The 22,363-nt window shown below is 43.6% G+C and overlaps 1 protein-coding gene and 1 long non-coding RNA gene across 7 annotated transcripts in view; both read right to left on the bottom strand.

The window, feature by feature from the left end:
- LOC309540341 overlaps positions 1-2,282 on the bottom strand; it is a 157,148-nt gene extending 154,866 nt beyond the window's left edge. The window contains exon 1 of the long non-coding RNA XR_014223193.1: positions 2,009-2,282. This is a non-coding gene — a long non-coding RNA (uncharacterized lncRNA). The remainder of the gene's footprint in view (positions 1-2,008) is intronic.
- Positions 2,283-9,921: 7,639 nt separating this feature from the next.
- Positions 9,922-17,864, bottom strand: SPRY1 (sprouty RTK signaling antagonist 1). Of its 6 annotated transcripts, XM_082237829.1 has the most exons (3): positions 17,693-17,863; positions 16,329-17,125; positions 9,922-12,224 (listed from the first exon to the last, which is right to left on the bottom strand). In XM_082237829.1, the coding sequence occupies exon 3, from the start codon at positions 12,167-12,169 to the stop codon at positions 11,207-11,209; it is 963 nt and encodes a 320-aa protein (XP_082093955.1). In that variant the 5' UTR covers positions 12,170-12,224; positions 16,329-17,125; positions 17,693-17,863; the 3' UTR covers positions 9,922-11,206. The 6 variants fall into 6 exon arrangements, with proteins under 6 accessions (XP_082093955.1, XP_082093956.1, XP_082093959.1 ...); XM_082237830.1 differs by lacking the exon at positions 16,329-17,125 and having other exon boundaries at positions 17,693-17,864; XM_082237833.1 differs by lacking the exons at positions 16,329-17,125; positions 17,693-17,863 and adding an exon at positions 14,928-14,947.
- Positions 17,865-22,363: the final 4,499 nt, after the last annotated feature.

Below are 22,363 nucleotides of genomic sequence, written 5' to 3'. Positions count from 1 at the left end.
AACATAGCAAAAGGAAAAAGGTGTTCAGCTTCAGGTTGCTGAGGTTGTTGATGCTGCAATGCAGGCCAAATTTTGTTTGTACTGCGCATGTCACAAATGGACAAACTTCTTCAAGCAGCACTTAGGTAAACCATGGAACTCACTCCCACGGGAGGAAGTGATGGCCAAGAGGATTGGACAAATTCTTGGGGGACAGGGCTACTAGCCATGATGGCTATACTCTGCCTCCACAGCTGCTCTTGTGCTCAAATCCTGCTTCCTGGTTTACCACCAGCATCTGTCTTGGCCACTGTGGGAACAGGCTGGTGGAATAGATGAGGCATTAGCCTGCTCCAGCAGATTCTTTGTATGTTCTTATGACACTATAAAGGTAAAGGGACCCCTGACCGTTAGGTCCGTCGCAGACGACTCTGGGGTTGCAGCGCTCATCTTGCTTTACTGGCCAAGGGAGCGGGTGTTTGTCCACAGACAGCTTCCGGGTCATGTGGCCAGCATGACTAAGCAGCTTCTGGCGAACCAGAGCAGTGCATGGAAATGCCGTTTACCTTCCTGCCGGAGCAGTACCTATTTATCTACTTGAACTTTGATGTGCTTTCAAACTGCTAGGTTGGCAGGAGATGGGACCAAGTAACAGGAGCTCACACCATAGCGGGGATGCGAACCACGACCATCTGATCAGCAAGCCCTAGGCTCTGTGGTTTAGACCACAGCGCCACCCGCATCCCTTGTCTATAAATTTTGGGTTTTATTCATCTAAGTGACTCATTGCGTAACCTTGGGTCAGCCACCATGCCTAGCTCACCTCACAGGGCAGTTGTGTGGATAGAATTGTGAGAGGGAGAGGAGAACCATGCCATTTTATATCTTTCAGCTCCATGGAAGAACAACAGGATGCAGAAAATAAACCACTTAAATACCCAGGACCAGAGGCTTTACCATTCAGTTCAACTTCAACAGAGGCAGCTGTGCAGGAACTCTTACACTCCAGTAGCATAGATGGAAGCCTGGTGTGCTGCAAATCTGTAGAGCCACAGAGGGCTAGAGATTGCTATCAACTCTTTAAAGCAGGGTCAGTGCTCAAGGGTGCAGGATTCTGGCAACCCTACCATTTGACAATCTCCTCGCTCCTTTTTTCAGAGGGTTACGAAGGACCACAACTGGTGGATTTCAGAGTGTGAGGCTTCTCCCACCCTAACCATTTGAGCACTGATCAGAAATACATTTTTTCATTAAGTTTTCAGTATAATACCCAGTTATCTATGCAATGCTTAACAGTATCCAGCAACTATAAATAAAGTATATGTAAAAACCCCTATTAATGAATATACAGAATAGTAAATACTTTCTTCCCATACCTGATGAGCAAACAATTAAAAATGGGGAATGGAATAGCAGAGCACCCGCAAAAAAGATCAATGAACAAAGTTGCACTGCGTATCACTTTCTCTAATAGTGAATGCAGATGATGAAAGCTGACTGAAATGCAGACCATACAGGGCTAAGGAGAAACAAAAGGCAGATATTCACATGCTTGGAGAACCTCCCCTCCTCCAATGGAGATTCAGCATACCAATGAGAAACAGAAAATTAGAATTTAGCATTTTGGAGGAGTGTATGACTGGCAGACATTCTGAATAGGAACACTTCTGTTGAGTAGACACATACTGCAACACCTTATTGCAGGCCCCAATTGTTTAAGTATAAATTAGCATGTTTCAAGAGGACGAACTTTTAAAAAGCAAACAAAAAAGGCTGATCGATCTCTTGCAGTTGTGTTGCCTTTTCCAACAAACTGCTTCGCTCTCGCTTTTGCATTTGGGGTGTGTAAAATTCTATCCAACCTATGCTCCAGCCAGATCCGAGAGCGACATTTACTAATGCAAAGACAGTGACAGCAGGAACTTACTGCAGCTTTTGAACTGGCATATAGAAGAGTCTTTCAAGCTTTTATCAGCTCTAAAAAAAAGGAGGGGGAGAAGGGAAGCAAACATTATCTATTGTTAATTACCTGTAAAGTAGGGCTTTAGCCACTTCCCCTGTTCCTAAGAGCTCTGAAGTGAAACCTGAAAGAAGCCACCCATTGTTTTCTATTGTGCAAGCGCCAGAAGCAAATAGGGCTCAGATTGCAGCTCTGAAAAGCAACAGGAAATTGGCGCACAGCTAATCTGCCCTGAACTATTCATAGTAACAAAAGGCTACATTCCTGCTAAAACATTCCCCATTAGAAATCCAAAGCAGATCTTGGAAGAACGACCGCAGAATAAATTTGTGGAAATAAAAGATTTTTAATTAAAAGACTGGGATCCGGGCATAAGTTGCTGACCATGAAAGTAACATGTATTATGTATCCCCCCCCCCCTCCAGCAGGGCTAGTCTGTTGCAGCAAAAACAACAAAGGAGTCCCGTGGCAACTTAAAGACTAACACATTTATTTATATGGCATAAGCCTTTGTGGACTAAAGCCCAGGTTGTCAGACACTGGTCGTTAACAATTGTCAAAGTCTTCTAAGATGCCACAGAAGGCTTTGATGCATTATGTATGCCTCATCCTCTTACAACCCCCTCCCCAAAAGCCAAATGTTCAGGAACATTGTTATCTTGCAGGAGATTCTGAAGGCCAGACGAGCTGTGGCTCTCATAACTCCACCCTTTGGAGCCATCTAATAGGGCCAAGTACAAGCAATACAGAGTTAGCGTATTGTTCAGTTATTCAATAATGAAACATATAGGTACAGTCTAGGTAGAGTCTTCCTTTCAGAAGCACCTAAGACGAGCCTGCCGCATTAGGCCTACGCCTCATATAGTCTAGCATCCTGTTCTCACAGTGGCCAACTCCATTTCCCACATGGCGATCTGGCTGTTTTGCTCTCTCCCTGCAAAAGGGACGGGGAGCTTGTGGGTATCTGGATGTTGCTGAACTACAACTCCCATCATCTCTGACCACTGGCCATGCAGCCTGATGGGGGCTGGGATTCCAGCAACACCTGAAGGAAGGGTCCATAGGATCCCCATCTCTTCTCTACAAGTGGAGGACATAAGGTGAAGCCCAGTCTTCTATTTGCACAAAGGGAAACATTGGTCATAAAACACTCCGCTCTATGGGGATGATCAGGAACTTACCTCTCAAAAACTTTCAATGACAAGATGTATTTGCAATTGCAGGGCCAGTACATTGCTTAATTATCTAACTTGGACTGCAATCATAAGCACATTTACTTGGGACATTTCCCATTTAACACAATGGAATTTTTGAGTTAGGCATGAATAGGATCAAGCTGCTAGCACTTCTAGCAATGCTTAATTGCAGCTGGCTAAACTATGTAGCCCAGGTAACTTTGAATCAATGCCGAATGTTTTATTACTTTCTGCAGCGCTCCAGCACCTTAACTTTCATCAGGTTCTACTTCTACACGTGAATGAGCAAAGCTTCGTTTGTCTCCATTTAATGTTCCTCTAATTTAGTGTCTTTGTTTTAGAAGGGTGTGTGTGTGTGTGTGTGTGTATTCAGTGTTTTGCTAACTATACTTCTTGTTGGATTCATAACTTCATTACCAGACTCTTAAGGTTAAAGCAAAATACATATATTTTACTATTTTAATGTGAATAAAGCTGTATAAATGTGGCTCTAGAAGTCAAATGAACTGGCATTTATAATTCCTTTAGTTCATGTGAGCAAGCAATGTTCTGTTCATGGATAGCCATTTTTACCATTAACTTAGAACGCAGCATCTCATCCCAAGAGGTGTCCTCTCAGAGAGTAGATTTATAAGAGAAAAGTATTCATTTGTGGAAATACATAATGTGGATCATTCTGTCACTATGACAAGATGTAGAAAATTAACTGGCAAAAATTAAGTATCTGATGGGAGAGCCTCTGTAAGCTTCAACTCTTCTCTTTGGGAGATAACTGGTATCCCCATCTTCAGAACTGTAGCATTTTGGCTCGTTAATAATTGTTCCAATGTTCACCACAGATACTTTAGCTGGGCAATCTTGAATAAGAACTCATCACATCTTGTCAGAGATCTTTAAAGGGATTTTCAAGCCATTTCTGTCAGGCCTCTATACACATTTCTTTAATTCCGCATTAATACCATTGTTATTTTTTTTTTAAAAAAACCCACAGCAATTAGCCGTACAATTTAAACCAATGCATTGTTGCATGAAATATATTAAGAAATCAAAAGAAAATACTTTTTATAAAAGGAAAAGGAAGAACCTAACAGCTCGGTTGCCTTTCATTCAGTGATCTCCACAGCTGGAAGGCAGCACCTATAAATCACAGCCAATAAGTTGATTCCTTGCATTATCTTCACTCACTGAGCCTCAGGATGAATTCACACATCAGTTCTGAGAAAGTGATTTAGATGGATCTATGCAGAGTCAAGTGCCTCCTGCAGCCTTCCTGTTATTGCTTCACCAGATACCCAGAGCGCAGCTCACCTCAAACCAATTATGCCACTGTGTTGCAAACTCTGTTAATACGCTCAGACCACATTCTCAACATGCTAACTTGGGTGTGTGAAAAAGCCTACAGTAAAAAGGAAATATATCTGTTCCATGTGGCTATTTCAAATGCCAGTTAATTAAAAAGTTGGCTAGGGCAGTTGTTCATTTCAGGAGAGCTATTTTGCAAATCAGAACATTAATCTGTCAACCATATAAAGAGATTTCATTCCCATATCCGGCACCTGTCCTAGCAAGCTCATCTTCCAGCTCTGTCTTTTCTTCAGACAGACAAAAATGCTAGCATTTAAAGCAGCAATGCGGAGAACCTGTAGTCAGGGACGATGGGTCCAGCAACTTTTGGAGAGCCTCAAGTTACCAACCTCTGATTGATACAGCTAGTAAAACCATCAATTGACAATAAATAAATAAAATCCTAAATTATTTGCCTTTTGATAGACCTGAAAACCAGTTTGCAACCACCTTTTTAAAAAAACCAACATTATAGTAATACCAGTTTTGGTTCAAACTAAAAAGATCCAATCCACTGATTTAAATAGATGAAAGAATTCCCAATATTGTCAAAATATGAAAACTCACTAGCTTGGTTATTATCCACATTACCAGCATTTCATTTAACTTAGACCCATTGCAAAGTGTTGAAACAGGCTTGGGAAAAATATCTCTTGCATGGGCTTTCTAAATAACATGCAAGTGATCAACAGTTATCAAGTTTTGATACTTACTGTTAACATGTGTTCAAGCCAAAGTGGGTTTCAGCAGCCCACCACCTCTGTATGGTTGCTGGAAAACCCAAGGAAGGAAGCAGGTGCTCATGCTAGCCTTGTTATCACTTGCTTGGAGGCCACAGACACCCTTTTCCTACAGGTGCCATGAATCAGCCTCTCAAAATTGCCTTCTCTCACCCACCTGAATCTATTTACTGATTTTACTTGCAAAGAATGTCTGTAACCACCAACACTAAGGAAAAAAATTATTGTGGCAGTGAAAGGCATAAATCAACAATTGCATTCATAAAACAAGTGCAAAATTTAATCTAACCACTGTGTTATAGGGCTAGAAATCAGGTTTAAGTCCAATTCACATGACAGAAGAATTTCTTTCATATCCAGCTTTTAATTTAGTTGAAAAATGCATAGAAGGCTGTATACATAACATTCCCATTCATGGGAACCTACACCATCTAACCAGATATTATGCTGTTGGCACTGGGAAAGGACTTTGAATACCACGATCACGTAACACCTTGTTTGTACTCTTCTTTCTTCTCACAAAATGTACTCATGGAGTCTGGTTCAAATTTACATTTACACACAGGAATCTGACTTCTACAAAATCAGACCATTTATCCATCCAATTCAGTATTTTCTGCACTAGAAGTACCATTCTTGTAGCATCAGAATCTCTGTCATTCAAAAACAAAACTCGATCCAAGACGTAGTTACACAGTGTCTCATTACCTACACTGTCAGAATACTTCAGTCTCAATTTTGTACCTAGTGGCAACATCCTTTGAATTATTTCCTTAATAAGACTGAAGCGAAGCCATATGATTAGTCCAACTGCCTGACATTTGAGTATTGACCAGCAGTGCTGTACATAAACCCAATGGGCCACAGGAACGAGCTTGATATTGTTCCTCAAATGTTCATATCGTTATCTTGGGAAGTACTGAAAAAGGTTCCAAGTGAGTCTAAGGCTGGGGTAGCCAGGGTGACTGCCAGATGCTGTTGAATCACACACTGCTACATTTGATCTCAGGCATTGGTATTCTCGGTAGACACCTTAACTATACCACACAGAGCTAAGACACCTGCAGAACTCCCCAATAAATTCCCCAAGTAACCAACAGGGTATTTCATTACACTCATGAAAATACGTGGGAGCATGCAAGATCTAAACAAATACAGAACTCATCATTAGACAGAAGAGCAGTGTAACTGATCCCCCAGCAGTGTGGTTTAGACTAAACATACTGCAATGTTCAAAGTATTATATTGTGCATACGAAGAGCTGGTTGAAAATTATATATAGCAACTACAGTGTTTGCACGTTATGTATAACACATAACAGTATCCCATTTGGGAGAAGTGCTAGTTCCCTGCCTGTGACAAAACAGTCATGTGCAACTTCAGCCATGTGCTGATTCCACCATTCAGCATGCATTAACATGTGCCAGCTTCTAAAGGTAAAGGTACCCCTGCCCGTCAAGGCCAGTCGTGTCCGACTCTAGGCCAGTCATGTCCGACTCTAGGGTTGCGCGCTCATCTCGCTAAAGAGGGCGGGAGCCAGCGCTGTCCGAAGACACTTCCGGGTCACGTGGCCAGCGTGACAAAGCTGCATCTGGCGAGCCAGCGCAGCACATGGAAACGCCGTTTACCTTCCTGCTAGAAAGCGGTACCTATTTATCTACTTGCACTTGGGGGTGCTTTCGAACTGCTAGGTGGGCAGGAGCTGGGACCGAACGACGGGAGCGCACCCCGCCGCGGGGATTCGAACCGCGACCTTTCGATCAGCAAGTCCTAGGCTCTGTGGTTTACCCACAGCGCCACCCGCGTCCCTGTGCCAGCTTCTGGTGCTCCTTAAAAGCAGAGGCTGAAATAAGTGTCTGATTGTAGGCAAAGATCCATGCTGCTTAGGCTTCTCTAGTTGCTTTCCCTGCTGCTTCCCATGTTCAATTGTTGTGAATAGCTCTAAGAATAGATCTAGTAAAACAGCTACAAACAAACATGCCACTTTTTTAAAAGAACAAAACCAAACCAGGATCAATCACTGAATGCTAGGAATAAATTACCCAATTTTTCTTGGGTTGGTGGTTTGCTTGTTTTCAATAGTCTCTACAGTATTAGTTGTGCAGGAAATAAAAGGCAAACAGTCCATTGACCAAGTTACATAATCTGAAAATAATTGTGGCTCCAGTGTTCATATGAATGTTCTGTTTCAGACTAGCCTGTGCCTTTAAAAAGAAATAGAAGAAAGCCTGAAAACTAGCAGGTCCAATCCAAATTATAAGCAAATGAATAAAAAAGCAATGCTCTTAAAAACGGGTATATCACATAATTGGCATTGCTCAAAGTTCAATTCGCAACTGCAGTCATACCTTGGGTTACAGATGCTTCAGTTTGTGCGTTTTCGGGTTGCGCACCACGCCAAACCTAGAAGTACCGGAACGTGTTACTTCCGGGTTTTGGCGCTTGTGCATGCTCAGAACCGCTCAATCGCGCTTTGCACATGAGCAGAAGCGCCGAATTGCGACCCATGCATGGGTTGCGAATGTGCCTCCCACACGGATCATGTTCACAACCCGAGTGTCCACTGTACTATCCTAAATGCAACTTTTCACATCTATCATAGCACTCTCAAACTACATTTTACAATATTCATCATATGCCCAAAGCACGGCATCTTGTGCATTTTGAACAGATACAAAGACAGGAGCAATAGCAACACAAAAGCAATCTGTATGAAATACCGTACTCCATTTCACAGACGAAACATACTGTGAGTATTGTGAAAACATATTCCCAAATGAGAAGTACTATCACAAGGGGGCACTGAGTGAAACAGTGAAAAATAGATGTGCAAAGAATGGATCATATCAAAAGATACTAAGAAAAAATATTACATCCTCCTCCCTTTCCTTGTGAAAGAGAGATGATTTTATGAAAAGCAATTGGAGAATTGTGAAATGAGATCCTGTTTATTAGTCAAGTACCTTGATAAAATATGAGGATTATGGAGATTGTATTATGTTGCTGTTTTCAGAGATCTCTCCTCTTTCTATTCACCACCAAACAGATGATCAGTGCTAAAAGGAAGAGTAGATTTGGTCTCCTATACAAAAACCAAATGTGCTGTGGTAGCTGACTGTGCTTATGTGGGTTTCAATGTTGGGGGTTTTCTCATCACCACAATCTCTTGTACATGTAGGGTCATATCTGTTTCCGAAACAGAAAACCACACACAAAATCCTGTATCTGCACTTACACCTGCTAAATTAGGATGCTTGTACAAAATGACAAGATGACATCAACCCAAAACTTTTAAGAAAATATCCATACTTTTACTAGATAAACTGCTCTTTTTCCCTTGCAAAAGGTGCAACTTTTAAGGTCAAGTACTGACATTACAGTGAGCCTTCTTACACAAACGTTTTTAATAATCCAACAAAGAACACATTGAATGTGTCACTGTTGCTTCAGTCGCAAGAGCTGGACTCACTTGAATCTTCTAAAAGACCGAAGATGGCAATGATCAAGATTTTGGAAACCACTGCTTAGCAACATATGCTTCCTTGAGAAACTTAAAATGAGGAGGGTTGTTTGTATCTATGGGCACTGCAGTTCCCACTAAACCTCAAAAGGTACAATACTATGTCCCAACTCCAGCTGTGGACAACAGATTAGAACAGTGCCAAGAGATAGACCGGCAGAGCAAATTCTGTATTAAAATTTATGTGGAACCATCTGGCAGCTAATAGCGGTGAACGAACAGGCCCCGTTGGGCCACAAGAATTAGGGAAGCCCAGAAGCTCCTTCAACTACTGGATTTTATTAACACAAAGTACTTTTGTTATTCTGATTCTTAATTTTTTTATTCAGATGCAAACTTGAAAATAGATGGATTTTCTTCAGCTGATATGCAATTCAATCAACTAACACGTTGCTGCTAAAATGGCACGATTGGCATTTCAGGAAAAGAAAGCACTTAAACTGCTGATGGTAAATGGAAGTTTCCATAATGCCTTCTGAGGAAGTGAAACAGAAGACTCCAGTTGCCATACCAAAAAATAGTAGAAAAGAGATTCAGCACCATAGGTCATTTTGAAAGCAAGGGTGGGGAACCTGTGACTCCCCTCCTCCTATCAGTCCCAGCCAATTGGGTCAAGGATGATGGGAGTTGTAGTCCAACATCATCTGGGGAGCCACTGGTTGCCCACCCATCTTGTAAATACCAATGAGTGGGATGGATACAAGTCATTTGCACATTTCATGAAATTAGCAGATGCCAAATTGTGATTGGTTCGGAAGCTGTTCTTATTTTGTAGTACACTTATGGCCTGTAGGTTAAGTCGAACTTTTTTGGGGGGTGAGGGGCTGAATCACAATGGTCCTTCACAGACATAGGGCAATTTTTGCAATCCCATTTTCACACTTGGAGCCATGAGGACTACAAACTTTTAAAGACAATGCAAGAATTTGTAAGGAGTCCACAGAAACATCAAATGGGGTCCACATGTTCTCCACCCCAAACAAAATATAGGTATGCTGTGAAATATCTCAAGAGTTAAAAACTTTTCTGAATTTTTTTTTTAAAAAGTGATTAAATAAAACTAGAATACTAGCAGTGGTTTCACAGTAATGGGAAAAATGGAAAATAAAAGCAGCAGTACTCTTACTTACTAATACTGCTATTAACAACTTATTGTTATATTAAAAAATAAAGAACCCAAGAGACGTTTTCATTAATTATTATATTTTCTGCATTATAGTTTAACATATGTACTTTCTTCGTGTCATCCTTATTTTTGTTAAGTATTGGTATTTTGTTATATTCAGACAGGAGTACATTTTTGGAACAGTCCTTTGTAATAAATATCATAAAATAATAGAAATTCACATAATAAATATTCTTTACAATAAAAAAGTTTTAACAGACCTTTGTCTTAAAAATAGTCAGAATTCAACTTTGTGTTTTTACATAAAATATACAAAAAGCACCACAATTTGTGGCTAAGGCAATAAAAACAGAGGATTAAAGTTATCGAGCACAGAGTAGAGTTAAATGTCATTAAACCACAGAAATAATAGAAGTGTTAAGAGATCCAAGAATGTTTACACAACTTAAAACTGTATGATACCTGAAGAGTATTACTCAGATGTGCAGAAATCAACAACTTTAGCATCAAAAGAAGAGAAAAAAGGGGGGGAGTGAAAACTTAGGACCTTGTACAAATCTGAAAGCTATAGAAACCAATGAAGAAAGCTGTAGTCATAGAATCATAGAATTGTAGAGTTGGAAGGGACCCCAAGGGTTATATAGTCCAACCCCTGCAATTCAAGGAATCTAAGCTAGAGCATCACAATATTCTCATAGCATTTCTAGTGAAGATGGTGTGTGTGTTTTTGTGTGTTGGAAATCCAAGCTAGAGAAGGCTTTGCAATACGGATCACGAAATTCTAAAAGAACTGTTGAGATGGGAGCAAAAGCCAGGATGGTTGCAATCTATAAAGACAGCAGGACTAGGTTTGCTAAGTTTTAACCCAACTATTTAAAAAATGCTTTCTTTTCTTTAAAGCTTCATAATTCAGTTCTTTCACACACACACAAATACTTTGAAATAATCACTCGGAAGCCACTAAAAATCAGTTAAAAATTGTTATGGAGGACAAACAAAAACAGCATCTTTGGAAAGTTGCTTGCAGAGCAGGCGGCTTCAGAAAAACCCAATTCCCTCATTACTTCTTTCAGGAATGGATTACTCACAAACCTAAAGACGACTTGCCATATTGGGAGATTAGATGCAAGTACATGGGCTACACTTACCCAAAGACCAAGGGGAGGGGGGGGGAATCCCAATTTACCTTTTGCTGAGAGAAGCTATGGTGTGAGAGGAGGATCATTTGTGCATGTAAGTAAGGGAAAAAAGATAAGGGGGAGGGGGGGGCAAAGACAGAAAAGCCAGCCACAACCTGAACAACAGTCTGAGGAACTCAACCTTTCCCCGCGCCCCCATAAATCAGGAGGGCTTCCCTTGACCCCTGGAGGGGCAACTTTCCAGCTTACAATAAACTGTGTTGGAGTTCTTGCACCTGCAACCTGGGCGATTGATCCGGTCGTAACACCCTCTGCACAGTTTCAGGCATCCTTTTGCCGGAGGATAGCAGAGCAGGCAAGGCAAAACCAAGGCCATGGCTCCCATGCACAAGTACCTAGTCCAGCAATGCGACTGGGAACAAGAGCAAGGGTTATCTGCGTAGGAGTCCCCTTCATCATCGTTGGAACAGTGGTAGAAGATCCCTTTGACCAGGCACATGCAGGTGCTGTATTCCACCATGCTCTCCGCAGAGCACAAGCACTGCCGGTTGCAGGCCAGGCAAGAAGGCAAGGCCCTGGGTGCTGTGCACTCCCCACACTTGCACTTCCCGCACTGCTCACAGATAAACTTGTGCTGGGCCAGGCCCTCTTTCAAAGGACTCTTCAGGTCCTCCACGACCAGAGACGATGGCTTGGGCTGCGTCCAGATGGGCCTTTCCAACCTGTGGCCCGGCCCTGGCCTGCACGGGGGCGACCTCAGGAGCAGGCCGTGCTCCGAGGAAGCGCTGCTGTTACTTCCAGAACTGGCTGCGCTGCCGGTGCTGGTCGACCTGCTGAGCACAGGAGCCCTGGCGTTGTGTTGATGCAGCGCGTGCCCCGGGTGGCTGGGCCGGTGCTCGTAATTATTATTCACATTAATCGGTATGTTTTCATGAGTCCTTTCGTGCTTCTCTTGCCTGGGAGCTGTCCGTGGGGCAGACTTCTTCACCACAGATGGGCCCTCCGTGTATTCGTTGCTGCCCCTGATAGTCTTGATCTGGTCTAGAGACAAGATCGTGGGGGGCTGGAGCTCTCTCTCATAGTCCACCCTTTGCCGGCTGTCCAAAGAAGGCTGCTGAAGGACCACTAATGAACTGCCACTTCCATGCTGACCTTGGGACTCCATCTGTCGTGATCTCTACTTCTGGCATTCACCAGGAACCTGGCATGCATCGGAAATCCTAAAAGAGAGGCAGAGAGAAAAACAAGAGTTGAAAAGGGAGAAGTAAGCTGCTTCTCCTAAAACGAAAAAACACACACACACACCAGCAAAAAATAAAAATACACCACCCAAACAAATAAAAACATTTTACAGCAAGCCACAAATTGGCCTAAGTACCTATTAACAATATCCCAGGGATGGAATTACACTGGCCTCAAGTAAAAGGGCACATAGCAGTTTAAAACAAATACGTATGTGTTATATGAGAGTAGATATTGTAAATAAAGTACACCAAAGATTAACTTACAGTTTACGGAACGAAACAAAAATCTTTCATGTTTGCATAGCTTTTCTTTCCAAGCGTGAAGTTATGAGCGTTATGCATGCACATTTTATTCTTATAGTTATTTCATGCTACATCAAACATAGCTGAAGCTACTTCAGGTACATTCCCCCTTACGTCTAACCACTGACTGCAACATAAAATGTGCTTCAAAGCCACATTACAGAATCACATTCATGCCCCCAAACTGCAGGACCTGTAAGAAGTTCTTGCCCGTTTTCGCTGTCAAAGCCACATTCCAATACGAAGCCTGATTCTAAACTCAAATTCAGCATAGCTGCCTTTTTAACTGCTATTCCATGACGCCTGAAGCATATTAGCAATGGGGAAAGCATGTGAAGAATTTTTTTCTTTTCTGGGAGTAAATATCTCTTCCCCCCCAAAAAATTAAAAAATCAAAACAATCTAGCACGCTCATTAAAGCAAAACACCAGATGTAAACATCCTGTTACACAATAGGCTTCCAAGTATTCTTGGACCATAAGGCAGGGTGTGAAAGGAGGTGGTGGAGGCAGGAAAGGGTTGCAGCAGAAAAGATAAGACAAATAAAGTATGGCATTTAATCAGTTGTTTGGGAAGATTATGTGCACCTTCACTTGTAAGTGAAAAGTATGTTATCTGCTGCACAAAATAAGACGGAGGGGAGGAATAGTTAGGCAGGATTCAAAATGGCGTATATGAGACCAGATATGTGTTTTTTTTTTTTTTTTGAACCATCTTGGATCTCTTGGGACCACTATTGCAAGATGCTACTGAAGTGGTCATCTGTTAATTTCTGGGGAAGCCTCTTTTTTTAAGTGACAATTTGCTGTTCAAAATATTGTTTCAAAAAGAGTGAAACACTTGATTTGAAAAATTTCCCGCACATTCCTCCCCTGAACAAAACAAAGGGTTAATGTAATGTTACATGTAGTTTTATGTAACACACTGGGTATTTTAGCAGCTGTTTTACAGATCATACCAGCATGCGAGGTCAGCAGGACAAGTCCATTTTAGGCATAATGCAGCAAGGACTGGGTCTCCTGAAGGAGTTCATAACTGCGGAAAATTTGAGCCAGATAGGAGCTCACATGCTTAAGCGCTCCACATAGCAGATGCCTTAGTTTTAAGATACTGCTTCCATTCCTTTATGGAGGTTGATTAAGGTGGGCCTCCAATACAGAACCTTAAATGCCATCAGTTCCAACCCCCTGATCAAAATAATAGTGGTGTTTATAAATAAATGTGGATCTGTCATTCAGTAATTAGACAAAAGGAAGTAAGGAAGCAACCAACATTTGGTTTCCAACAGCAAATGTCATGAAAACTGTACAGCCTCACAGCTGAAGGACCACCTGTGGTCTTTTCTAAGACATTTTAAAAACACCCCAAAAGAAATCACGCAGTAATTTAAAAGAGGGAAGAAAGTTTCTTTAATCAGAACATGTGGGGAGGAGGAAGCAAGGGACCGCTCAGGTTCACCCCACCTATCACCTGTTCAAGGTGTAGAGAGTGCAAGACAAAGAGCTCTGCTCAACTCAATCACACCTTATCTGCCTCACACAAGTTCTCCTTTTCATAGGCTTTTATAAAGAGCACAAGAGAATTCTTTCTATTGTTGTCCTTTTTTAAGAGTCAGTAGCTTTGAGCCATTCTTTGAACCAGACTGGGGTTCTGGGGATGTTAAAATGTAGGGGGGGAACTGCTACAGAGCTTCTTAGGAGGAGGGTGGGCTAGAATTGTTTGCAAAAGTCACACACACAAAACCAGCCAGGTATCCTATCAGGATTTCTTCCTAAGCAAATCCCAAAGTGTTCATGGAGCCTTAGTCCAGAACAATCGAGTTTAGGATTGCAGCCTTAATTATTCCAACAAAATAAAAAGGCAGGATGCAGACAACACAAGCAGCAGTTCTGTACAATCCTATGGCTACAAAGAAATAAATGTTACTGCGTTCCACAGGGCTTACACCCAGGTAAAGTATACACAGGACTGCGGTCTGTGACATACATCTATCTATCTATCTATCTATCTATCTATCTATCTATCTATCTAATATTCTTAACTCCCCACCCAAAAAAGGCTTCCTTGTAAGACATCAGCCCTGCGTTTCTATCAGCAGCCTTCTAACAGCAGACTTCCCATTTGAAAAGGGGGGGCGGGGAGGAGAGAGAAATGCTGTAAAAACTCAGCACTGAATGGACTCTCAAAGAGAAAATGAGAAAGCACCAGGGCAGCACTGCCCACTCTGCAACCCGATCTCAACGGAGGCGATGAATGCAGAGCTGACAGAGAGGAAGAGGAAAAAGTTATGAATGAAAACAAGGGATTATTCCCCCCCCCCAGCCTCCCCACCCACCCATTTGCAGGAGGAGGGGAAATGGCTGAGGTTACCATTACCTCAGGGGGACGGACTTTCCAGTACTTAAAGCTGCACTGCACACTCCTTTCTCTACCTTTCAAGACCAATACGAAAGTTGCGTGTGCTAGTTTGAGCATGCAAGGATTTTTCCCCCTCTCCCCCCTGGTGCTTTCTGAGGAGGCGGAGTGGAAGGACGGGGGAAGCCTTTTTATCTTTGTCTTACCCACCATTTCCTCCTTGCAGCCTCCACGCCTTTCTACTGACCTGCTAAAATCTCACTCAGACTCAAAAGGGGAAATCCCTGCCTTGCCGACTACGTTCAATGAAGCGCACATTCACACCACGAAGCAACAGCAGTAGGGGATCATCTCACGACGTTCCAACCACCAGTTGCAGCTACCACAGACGAACAATATTTTTGAACGCTTGCTCAAAAAACTACATATAATAATACTAAGGATAGCCGGAATTTCCACCTGCCTCTAGCGCATTAAGAGAGACCATCTCTGCCTTGCAAGTGCGCTAGACCTCAGACCTTTTATATATATATAAAATAAAAATAACTATTCCACACAGATCCCTGAAAACTCCCACGAACCTGCACTGGCTAAGATATAGCAGAGCTCCCTCCAGATACAGGATGTTAAGAGGCACCTAATCCACATTAAACAACTTGAGAATGGGCAAGCAATCCCAGGTGGAATCTAAGCCCTTTGCGCACTGAGCGAAGGTGCAAATGAGTGCTGATCACGTGGGATTCAAAACCAAGCATAAATTCCAACCCATGCCTACACAATCCTCGAGTTAGACAATGCAGCCATAATTCAAGTCGCCCAAGCCACACACTGATCACTTCTTTCGGTGTAAACAAGCCCGCAGATAATGTCAAATAGGTTTCATGTCACTGCAGCGAAAACCCATGGAAATCAATGGATGCGTCAGCTGCCTCAGTGGGAGAATGCATGTAAAAAACAACAACACGCACACACAGGGTTTCGCACCTTAAGCCAGAGGTTCTGTGGAAGTGCATTAGCTAGTTCTCCCCCCAGAAGCACCTGGCAGCAGAGGTCGGTCCTCCCTCCCCCCTCTCCCCTGCTTTGATCCACCCGTGTCCTCGTCCCCTCCGGGCTTTCCGCAGAGTCCGAGCCTATTCCTTGCCCGCAGCAACAAGTTCAGAAATCTCGCCTGCGCGCGTTGCCGTTCAGCAGAAAGCCAGCCGAGCGGCGCCCCCCCCCCCCCAAGCGCCTGGGGAAAGAGGACGTGCGTCGTGTGGGAAACAGCCTTGGCCGCCGCCGCCAACCCCCCACCCCACCCCACCGCGAGGGGAAGAGGAGCCAGCAGGGCACCTGCTAACCCCTCGGGCTCCCCCGGCGCGAAACCAGGCGGCGGCAAGATCCATATTGCGAAGTGGAGGCAGAAGAGGACGGGCGCAAACTTACGTCTTCCAAGGGCCGATCCGCGCGAAAGCACTGCCCTGCTAGGTTAGATCCATAGGGCAGCGGGGCTCCGGCAAGTCTCCACGCGCCCAGGCGCCGCAATCCTCGCTGGTGGCCCCCGAGACCCGCTTCTTCGGCGCCCGCCTTTCCTGCTGCCGAGGCTACGGAGCGGCCGCGACGCCCTCGCGCGCAAGGAAATCCGCCTCGCCGGCCCGCCAAACACCTCTCCAGCCGAAGCACGCACATTCAAGGGGGTGCCCTACACGCGCCCCTCCTCGAGCTGGTCGTCCATGAGCCGAGCAGGCTTTTCTCCCAGGAGCAGCGACAGGCGATCCGGTGCGGGAGGGGGGTGGAGGCTGGAGGGGGGAGAAGAGGCGTCTCCGGCTGCCAGGTAAAAAAGGAGACCGAGCTGCTTTTGCAACGGCTGTCGCTCGCTCTGCAGCAATGCAAAGGCGCGCAGCTTGGAGAGGGTCGCCTGGAAGCAGCGGAGGAGGTGGGAGCGAAGAGTGTTTGCAAAGCGAGCTTGCTGCTGCGGCGGCTGCCCTCCTGCTTTCCTCCAAGTTGGAGCTTTCTTCCCCCTTTTTTCCTCTCTCTCTCTCTTTCTTTCTCCCCCTCCCTCTCTCCTTTGGAGGCGCACGATTTCCCCTCCCAAGTAAAGCGCGCGTGCAGGCGAGCGAGTCCAACTGCTTCCTCGACTCCGAGCTCTTTTTCACCACATGGTCCTTCGCCCGCAGCAGCTCCCCTCTCCTCTTAGGCTAGCCGGGGAGAGGGAGAGAGAAGAGAACGTGCAACGGGAACGCCTGGGAGAATAACAATAAAAAATAATTTATTTTTTAAAAAACACGATCTGAGCAAGGAGTTAAGAAAAGAATGCACTGCAGGCACGAGAAGAGTGAATTCCATATGTAAGGGAAAGGGGGAGGGAGGCAATGGATTCTGCAAAAGCTGCCATGTGCTTGCTGGTGCAGACTGGTTGACAGTCTTGCTACACCACCAGCATGGCGGGGCAGGACGGGGGACAGACCCCGCGGATATAATGCAAATCGGGGGTACGCACGCACACACACGATCTTTGCACGAGGAGCAAACGATCCCCTTGCATGGGGCGGGGTGGGGGACTGCGGATTGCCGCGTCTTCTTCGCTCGAGGCTACTCGGAAGGTTCGCGGTGCGCAACGCATTTAAGTCGCTGCATCGGACACCAGATCGCAGTGAAATGATTCGAGGACGTGTTTTTGAAAGCGCCTTTTAAGCGAGCGGTGGGCTGCCTAGCTCAGCCGATATGCACGGGGCACCCAGCAGCACCTGAGCTACTTCCGAAATGCCTCGCGGAAAAAAAAGGGGGGGAGCCCTCCAGATCAGGCTTACCGAACGAACAGGTTCAGAGTCCTTTTGCAAAGCCCAATCGCGGCAGCTGGAGGTAAATCCAAGGACGCAGCCCGTCGCCTGCCGTTGTTGCCGCCGCCTGCTGCTGCTATCCCTTCGCCAACTGCTCTGCGCTTTCGCGTTGCTGTTTCAGAATGAGCCGAACTGCACGGCAGCCTTGCAGCGCCGAGCCCCCACCTCAGCCTCGCGTCACGCCTCCAATGATGTCAATCTGTCACTCAGGAAGCGGACGGGAAAACCTGGGCTGGATTTCTCTCTCCTCCCCCCCCCCCCACGTTTATACGTCTTGCTTATTCTTTCCCATTCATTCATGCGTTTACCAGTGTTTGTTTACCAGCCTTCTGCCTTTCTTTTGCATACCGCGAAAAAAGCGACGCAGACGGTCTTCCCCTATGGCGTTAGTCATTCACAGACTCTGGAAGGTTTATGCGTACAAAACACAAACCCAAGTCCTAAAGTACCTATTAAGATGACTTCACCCCAAACAGGGTTTTTTTGCTCATTCCAATGACCTCTGTGTACTCACGAGTGGGGGGGGGGGGCTGTTCACCCTTTCCGTCAACAGAGCATACACGCGTATATTAAGAAATGTACCCCATTGAGTTGAGGCACATTTAAATCCAGGTAACTGGGTATAGGATTGCAGTCTTAATTATTGTGATTATAGAACCAGAACCTGGTCATTCTTTTAAATTAATTTACCTAGAAAGAGCATGCAATTTATTTATTTATTTTATTCATTTAAACACTTTATCTATTCCTTAACTACAACAGTCTCCAAGTGGTTTACAGAGATTGTGCTCTTATAGAACAATCATGTGCATGTTTACTCAGAAGTAAGCTGCACTATATTTCCTAGTAAATGTGCATGCAGACTTAATGACATTTAATCCTAACCTTAAGGTAAAGGATCAAAATTGATACTCCTAATTTAAACAATAAATGTAAGTCCAATTAAATTATGCAAATATAATTTTGACTCATGAATGCTTTGCATGACAGTGCTTATTTTATTTATTAATTTTATTTCATGCCCTGGAATTGTACAGTTGTGTAAAATAGAATTAGATTTAGTCAAATAAAATTTGCTGCTCACAAATGCAGTAAAAGAAAAAAAAAAAGCTGAGGTAAAAGTAAATTACCTGTCCAGCTTCTGGGTGTATAATGGGAATAAGCACCATCTTGTTCTTCTACCCAGATAGCAAAATGTCTTGGGCCTGTCATAAACAACTAGCATTCCCTCTAAACTTCAATAAAAATCAAGCCCAGCCCTATTACCTTCCTGTCAAATTTGATTGATATCAACGCAGTTTCAAAAGATATAATTTTGAATCAAGATGGTGCATTCAGTCTTAAGAGGGGTCTAAATGCTTGCAGTTTGGAACAGTTCAGTGAACCATCTTCATTCAAAATGGCATCTGCCGGTAATCAAACACAGATCCAAAGTTGCTGCTCAGTCTTCAGAACTGGCATGCCAAATTGGGTGACAATATCTTCAAAGGTGTCCAAATCAGTTCAGTTTGGAATGGTTCAGTCTGCCAACTTGATTCAAAATGGTGCCCAACAGTATACAGTCATAGACAAAAACCTGCTCCTCCGCATTAGCATAGTTTGGAATGTTTCGGTCCACTATCTTGATTCAATATGGGGTTCAATGGTATCCAAACATAAACAAAATCTGGCTCCTCCATCTTGGGAAATGTCATTCCCAATTGGGTGGTGATATTACAAGTGATATTTGAGTGCATAGAGCACAGACAGACAAGCAACTTTCCAAAATACAGTAATTGTGCTGCTGCTACTACTACTACCAAAGTCAGGGGTCACACTTTCTAGGGCTATAGAAATTTGTGACACGTTTAAGGACTGTAGATTTAACTGTACTTGTATTCGCTGGGAGAATGATGAAAGGTGGCTGCTCTAATTATAGTTGATAAAGGCACCAGAGGAAATCTATCATGACTGATAAATAGCACATCACTTCAAAAACAACCGAGGTAGAAATCTTGCCCATTTTTCCTCAAGCAGAAGCCACTCCCTGGGTGTGGAGTAAATTATCAAAGGAAGTGGGAGAGCTTTGCACTAATTTAAATAGATTGCTTTGTGTATGTTTATATTGTCCATTCGCTAGTGAAGACCTGGGATCTTTCTAATGAGGCTGTCTGGAACAAATCAGTTTATGAACTCTTATAATATGCCCTGCATCTCTTAGAACTGGAATGTCCATTATCCTTTAGGCGGTGTAATATGTCACTGTCAGTTGAGCAAAATCTCAAGGGTACCTCAGTGCTGTGCATCTGTCTGTAGAGAGAATCAGGTTTGCTATTTTGGCACACCCCAAATTTGCCAATCCTTCTGCTACTCTTTACTAATCCAAACAGCCAACAGAAGGTTAGCCCGTTCATTGTAGGTGCCACAATCCACAGAAGTCTCCTTCGTGTGCTTCTGAACTTGGAACAAGTCCTCGTCTGATGGTGATATAATAAATTTATTAATCAGGGATAGAAAACCAAGGCTGTTTTCTGTGGGCAAGTCCAGACAGGTGCTTTTTCTTGCAAACTGGTCACTCAGATCACATTTTTCTGTGTGCATGATTGACACATGGCCCTCCACACACTTTTTCATAGGTATCATTCCCATCCACAACAATGGGCGGTCCATGACAAAATATTTCCATGCTCTTTTCTAACCCCTCTCTTCAGTTACTCCGCCTCCACCTTCTGCTATATTTTACCATTCGGAGCATGCACACACACACCTTTAAAGTAATTTCCCCCCACAGGAAGAGCACTATAGCACACTTTAACAGCCCCTCATTACGTTCATTTCCATTAGAGTTTTTAAAAATTTAAGTATTACTATAGAGGTATTGTGCAAGACTGATATTTTGCTATGCCACAATTCTGATAGCTATCGGTTCCGATAAGGAGATATTTGGGCAGTTATTATCACCATTCTGATTTATGCACTGTGATTAGTCTCCAAGGCAGGCTTCCTCAAACTTGGCCCTCCAGATGTTTTTGAGACTACAATTCCCATAAGCCCTGACCACTGGTCCTGGTAGCTATGGATCATGGGAGTTGTAGGCCAAAAACATCTGGAGGGCCAAGTTTGAGGAAGCCTGCTCCAAGGTAATTCCCCACATGTGTTGAAACCTTCACAGAACAGCACTGCCGAACTACGTTGATGAAATCCCAACATGTGCTCAATGTGCATCATGTGGAAATGGGCATGCTGCTAGGTTATGCTCAGGTAAAAAGCAAGTGGAAGTTGGGGTGCAGCAATAGGAACCACCCAATGAAACACCACCACACATGTGACAGCCCCCTCCCCTCCAAAACCCCAAAATTGTGCTAATGAGTTTTCACAGCAGCAGTGGATATGTGGATAGATAATGGATCATTTTTGCTTAGCGGTTTTCCCCAGTAAAAGGAAATCTGGAATAAAAAGCATTTTGATGATGACAACATTCTATGACAGTACAAAACACCTGCACGCATGAAGTCCACAATAAACCTGCATCTGGAAGCACCTGTTGCCACAGCTTCAAGCTTGAAGAATGGTTTGTTTATTTAAATTATTTCTAAACTGCACTTTGTCCAATGGATTCCAGGATGGTGTAAGATAAACATAATCCATGATTCATACAAATACAAAAAAAACAGTACCCATGGGTGAGCAAATGCTACTTCCCTTTCTATGCTGCTTGTCCCAATCTGCTTAGTTCCTTCTTTCCAGACGACAGTCTCTAGCCCTGACTAATTATGCTTCTACTTCCTGTCCCCTCACCATTCTTGACAGCAAAGCAGTGACATCAGAACTCTCCTAACAGCAGCGCTGACAAACCCCTCAGCCTCAGCATATGTGTATGATGCTTCAATTGTGCATAAACATGTAGTATAAAGATTCTGCCCTTTTGATGCCACAGAAAGTGGGACATGATGATTGTTTATTGTTTGAACACTTGTGGCTAAATCAATGTAGCGCCAAATAGGCAATTGCATTTCCTGCTTTTAGGCATAGCCCTCAGGGAACAAGGCCTCAGCATTTTTCATGGGATCTGAAAAAGACAGTTGCCACATACCATATTAACCATATGGCAGGCACAAAGGATTGGTTTAAAGCTCATTAATGCTACACACACACACACACATATTGAAGGAGAAAACTTTACTGGATTGCCTAATTCATGTTAGTCAACGCAAATACTTACCAATATTATCCATGGACTGGGATTCACAAATAGCAAATACAGGAATCCAGAACAGTTGACTTGTTCTATGAATGGCATTCTTATCACTAATGAAATTTGAATTTGCAGTTGACTCCTGGAAGGCAGGAAATCTTAGAAGGGTTTGGAAGCAAGGGGGAGAACTGAGGGCAGAGTCTCATGACTGGTTTTTTCCATTCCTTCCATGTGTATGATGTGCACGGTGAATGAGTTGCTAATTGCTGTAAATAGGGATTCATTGCCATAAGCACATCTGTCAGTTGATCAACACAAGGGCAATGTGGGAACATGCACATCTGGCGGAAACTACCACTGGTAGTATTTTAGTACCTTATTAACACTCCTTCGTTGAAGCAGTTCCTAGAATGAATATACAGACCTTGACTCATGAAAAGGAGAACTCTTAAATATGAGAAGCAGGT

This window comes from Podarcis vaucheri (assembly GCF_965113315.1).
Source record: "Podarcis vaucheri genome assembly, chromosome: 9".
Lineage (NCBI taxonomy): Eukaryota > Metazoa > Chordata > Lepidosauria > Squamata > Lacertidae > Podarcis > Podarcis vaucheri.
Note: the sequence above shows the minus strand (reverse complement) of the source record. Positions and strands in the feature narration are given on the sequence as shown.

Coding starts and splice junctions, on each gene's coding strand:
- SPRY1 (XM_082237830.1), bottom strand. CDS start 12,169: ATGGAGTCCCAAGGTCAGCATGGAAGTGGCAGTTCATTAGTGGTCCTT.